General features: G+C 39.5%; 1 protein-coding gene across 1 annotated transcript in view; it reads left to right on the top strand.

Moving 5' to 3' along the window:
• TICAM2 (TIR domain containing adaptor molecule 2) overlaps window positions 1–1805 on the top strand; it is a 29433-nt gene extending 27628 nt beyond the window's left edge. The window contains exon 2 of the mRNA XM_014591530.2: window positions 844–1805. Coding sequence (XP_014447016.1) covers window positions 896–1612 — 717 coding nt within the window. The 5' untranslated portion in view covers window positions 844–895 and the 3' untranslated portion in view covers window positions 1613–1805. The remainder of the gene's footprint in view (window positions 1–843) is intronic.
• Window positions 1806–5271: the final 3466 nt, after the last annotated feature.

The following is a 5271-nucleotide window of genomic DNA, read 5'->3' as shown; positions in this document are numbered from 1 at the left end:
TTTGTACCATATTTCTCTTTACCAGCTTTTTGAGAATTAAGAAATGTTTCAATTAACTCTGGACAATCTAAGTTTTCTTCTGGTTCCCAAGTATTGTCAGCATCTGTAAATCCCTTCCACTTCAGGAAATATTCCACCTTCCCATTCATTACGCGTTGGTCCAGTGCTTTTTCCACCACTAATTCTTCAGGCTCTGCCTTTTCAACTTTTTTACTCTTTCCATTCTGTTTCTTACCCATTTTTTTGCAGTGTAGTTTTATTGGAGGCCTTTTTTTTTTTTGGAAAAGGTAGACTTTTAATAACTGCTTTTATCGCCAGGGTGAGTCATGCAGTTACAAAGTAGTTAGAAATTTCTGAAAGGGTATTATTGTTTAAAAATAAAAAGCTCATTCTTACATAAATATCATCTAGTACTTCATTGGGACACTACTGTTTAAAAGGCCCTGGCCAAATAACTCCCAAACAAAACATTTGACTTGAAGAGTTCATGGCTCCAAGCTGCTCCGTGTTGCAGGTCTGCGGCATCTCCGGCCTTATGTGCCTCAAGCTTAGTCGTTTGTTTTAATGCGGAGATCTATAGTGCTGATATGATATCATTAAACATTTCCACTGCCTCCCAGTATACTATACTGGGTGTTCTGTTTAACTTTCCCTTGACTGCCAGAGGCAGCCCTTGCGAGGCTCACAAAAGACTAGTGGTTTAGTTTTCCAGTTATCTATTTGATATTTATTTCCCTGTCCTGTAGAGTATAATCTTTTCAAGTGTTTTTGGTTGAATGAAAGCTTTATTTGTTCTAATGTTTTAAGCTTACAATAGTCTTCTACTTTGGTATTTCTTTTTAGATTGAAAAGCAATGCTGAGAAATAAAGCTGTCCTCTTCTGATTTGGATATTGATGATGGGTATTGGAAAGTCTAAAATAGATGCCTGCCCTCTTTCTCTCTCTCGGGGCAAAAGCCACAGTGTGGATACAATTCAAAGACATCATGAGTCAGAGTCCAGGAAACCTGAAGCTATCTCCTTGAGTGATGTTGCTGATTGTAGCAAAACAGCAGAGGAGCCAACAGGAGTGCCAGAGGGAGCTCAGGGAGTGGAAATGATGCCTGAAGAGGAAGCAGAAGAGATACCTGAAGAGGAAGCAGAAGAGGAGGTGTTCCTCAAATTTGTTATATTGCATGCAGAAGATGATACAGATGAAGCCCTCAGGGTCCAGAATCTGCTACAAAATGACTTTGGTATCAAACCTGGAATAATCTTTGCAGAGATGCCATGTGGCAGACAGCATTTACAAAATTTAGATGATGCTGTAAATGGGTCTGCGTGGACAATCTTATTATTGACTGAAAACTTTTTAAGAGATACCTGGTGTAATTTCCAGTTCTATACGTCCTTAATAAACTCAGTTAACAGGCAGCACAAATACAACTCTGTGATCCCCATGCGGCCCCTGAACAACCCCCTTCCCCGGGAAAGGACCCCCTTTGCTCTACAATCCATCAATGCCTTAGAGGAAGAAAGTCGTGGCTTTCCTACACAAGTAGAAAGAATTTTTCAGGAGTCTGTGTATAAGACACAACAAATGATATGGAAAAAGACAAGAAATGTGGAATAAAGACAATTTATTGTCTGACATGAAACACATGACACATGACTAGCTCCTGTTTTTATAAACCAAATGATTACTCTTCTTTGGAGAAAACAATTTTTAGGAAAGTTTTGTACAAACATGAGATGGGTGTGAATGTCAGATGAGGTGTATGTGGAGGAGTGGGGCCTAACGAAGGACATTTGGAGAAGGGATACGGAGGTAGAGCATTGACGGGATGGGGAGGTGTGGTGTTATCTGTTGAAAATATTTTGATCAATGGGACTGGGGAGAAATGTTCACATATTGAAATGCTCACATTGTAAGCTAAACAATGCGATTGAATGTATATACAAAAATAAATTAATTAAAAAATAATTTTAAAAAAGAGAGAGCCTATTCATACAGAAATCCAGAGAGCACAAGAATAATAAATTTCTGGGAACCAGCAGTTAGCATAATGGCTAGGTCGCTGGACTCCCACGTAGTCGACCGCGGTTCGTGTCCCGGACCCGGTGGCTTAAAACTCACGCTGGGCGCGTGTGTGTGCGTGCCCAAGATCCCGAGAGGAGAATGGAGGAGAAGGGATTGCGGCGTGACCATCCCCCCTGGGGGGTGATTTCTCGCTTTCTGTCTCTATGTCTCTCTCTGTCTGTCTGGCAAGCGCACGCGCCCTACAGTGAAAATCTCTCAAAAAAAAAAAAAGAATAATAAATTTCTGTAGAGCAATCTAGAGAATTTGGGGGCCTTTAGATGGTTCTACAAACTCAAGATTGTCAGAGTTTCAAGAACTTTTCTGTCATGGTTTCTCCAGTTCACAGATAGGACAGAGGCTATTCTCAACTCATATTCTTTGCATTGAACCTTGGACAAAAGCTGGTATGACAGATATTTTTAAAATGTGATGGCGTAACCAATAACCTTTCTTTGGGCAGGCTTTAGAAAGTGTCCTCTGTACACAGTGTGCTACTCAGAAAACACTTCTCGTTCAGGACTTCAGAGTAACTGACTCTCTGACTCACTTCACATGTGTTGTGGATTATTTTTTAAAAGCTTGGGATAAAAGTAGGAGATACATTTTCTCACATCTCTTCTAGTGCCCTATGTTCATAACAAGCTAGAGACGCCTCATACAGACCTGTTCCTTTCTTTATAGGCTTCCTGCTCAACTGAGATAGTGCAGTACCATCAAATACAGGTTGGGACAGGGTGGAAAATGAGTACTATCATACCACAATGAGAAAAGCACCCACTGGAGGTCAGAAGGCCTGGTTCCAGTGCAGTCTCTGCTACTGAGGATGAGTGTGGCTGGAGGCCAGTCACTTACCCTCCTATATCTGTGAAATGAAAGGGTTGGATTGATGGATCTCTAAAGGCCTTTGTCTTCTCCCAAGATGTGAAAAAGAGGGTAAGGGAAAAATACAGAATTTTATAATGTGATATATAATAAATAGTTTCAAAAGGCCTATATTTGCTTACAATGAAAGGATGTTTTAATGCATTGATTTTTTAATGCTTTAATACTTTAAGACTTTTTTAATGATATTTTTTGTTATTTTTTTAGAGAGAGTTTTTACTATAGGGTACATGTGCTCGCCAGAGAGACAGAGACAGAAAGTGAGAAATCACTCCTAGGTGGCATGGTTATGCCATAATCCCTTTTCCTACATTCTCAGTTCAGGACACACACACACACACACACACACACACACTCAGTATGAGTTTTAAACCACCAGGTCAAGTACTTGAACTACGTGGGAGTCCACCAACGTAATCATTACCCCATCTGCTGATCCCACCCCTTTATACTCTTCAAGTCACATTATACTGCTTACACAGTTTTTTTTTTTTCCCTTTTTTATACATTTTTTTGTAGGGTCCCTGGAGCAAAGGCATTATGCCTGACTTGCCTTTGTCCTTATTCCCACTTCTCTGGATTCCCTAGTAGAACTGAGGTCTGGTCATATCTTTTTACACTTCACAGCTCATGGCCACAAACCAAAATGTTCCAATATGCCAGTCAGTCAAAACCGCCTACTCTCCTAGTACTTTTTAGAAGAGGTGATTGTTGACATTGTGTGGTGATGTTTTTTTTCTTAATCTTGTCTCTTTCTGTTATGGTAGTAACATACTCATTTTTATTTTTCAGTTCTAGTAAGTATTCATTTTTTTTTTACCATAAATGCTTCTTGTATCTCAATTTTCATACACTAATAAAACATTAACTATGCACCCTTTTATGACAGCCAAATGTGAGGTGATTGATGTTGGATACTACTTCTTAAATTTTTTTTACTCTTTACCTTTGACAATATTTAATTATTTCTTTTTCTTTTTTTACATTTTCCAGCATATCTTTATTTCTAATAATAATTTGCTTATTTGAATCATAATCCAAATGTGTTCTTTGTATACCAATGGGATTTTTAAAAAACTTTTTGCTATAGAGAGTGTGCATTCTCGGGGAGAGAGGAGAGAGAGAGAAAGAGAGAGAGAAGAAAATGAGATCCCCCTCCCCTGCTCCAGGGAAGATGGTAATGCCACAATCCTTTCTCCTCTTCTAGTCTCCTCTTGAGATTTTGAGGATGCATGTACACACGTTCTGTATGTTTTTCCAGCCTCCAGGTTTGGGACTCAAAGAGCAAAGTCTGCTATGTGGGATCCACTGCCTTAACATGACACTGACTGGCCCATCAATAGGACCATTTTTGAAATGCTTTTTATCTTTAAGCCCCTGTTCTTTTCTGTTCTATTGCAGTCTTTTCAGGTTTAAGACAAACAAGGCTGATTCCTGAGCATTTTTTGTAGTCTGGATTCCCTTGGTGTCATTTGGTTGTTTTTCCTGTAAATTGGTGATTACCTGTAGGACCAGACTCAGTTTTTCTTGCTTTTTAAGGTTTTTGTCATAGGTTGTGGATGCTCATTGGAGAGAGATATAGACAGAGAGGAAAAGTGAGAAATTCTCTCCCAGGGGAATGGCCACATGGCAATCCCTTCTTCTCTTGGAATTTTGGGCTATATGCACACACACCTGGTGTGATTTCCAATCTGCCAGGTCTGGAACTCTAACCATGGTTGGCCATGTGCGAATCCAGTGCCTTAACCACCGTACCACCTGCTGGCCCACCGGTTTTATTTTTTGGTGTGAGTCCTTTGTAGGTGGTGGTGTGTTCTTTCATCACAGGTGTTTGACTTCCAGTTGCCTTTCTGTGATGTTGGCATCTCTCAGTGTTCAATATGCAGATCTGTTCATTTATTGAGGGTTGTCATATGAAAATTTATCAACTAGAATTTGAGAAACTTCCCCTTTTCAACTATATTTTTATCTTCAAGTACAGTTTATAAAACAAATTAGAAAAAAAATGTTTAATTTTATCAAGCATTTTGATATGCTTGGTGGCCTTTTTTTTTCCTCCAAAGTAATGAGTTAGTTTCTTAGCATCCTTAAAAGTCATAACATATTTTTCTGTTTTTCTATGCAAAAATGAGTTTTTCCTGAGGACCCTATATTTATGGTAGAGAATGAGCAAGAGAGAGAAAGCATCCTCAGCAGGGTCCTGTCATGCCCTAATTTCCTTAACTCAGTCCTTCAGTGGCTCAGTGTAAAGCCATCCACATGTGCCTTCCAGCACTGTGGTTCAGTCTATCACTGACTGTGCCATCGGGCTGGGCTGAAAGTTTTCTTA

Source organism: Tupaia chinensis, unplaced genomic scaffold, assembly GCF_000334495.1.
Source record: "Tupaia chinensis unplaced genomic scaffold, TupChi_1.0 Scaffold000591_1, whole genome shotgun sequence".
Classification (NCBI taxonomy): Eukaryota; Metazoa; Chordata; class Mammalia; order Scandentia; family Tupaiidae; genus Tupaia; species Tupaia belangeri.
Note: the sequence above shows the minus strand (reverse complement) of the source record. Positions and strands in the feature narration are given on the sequence as shown.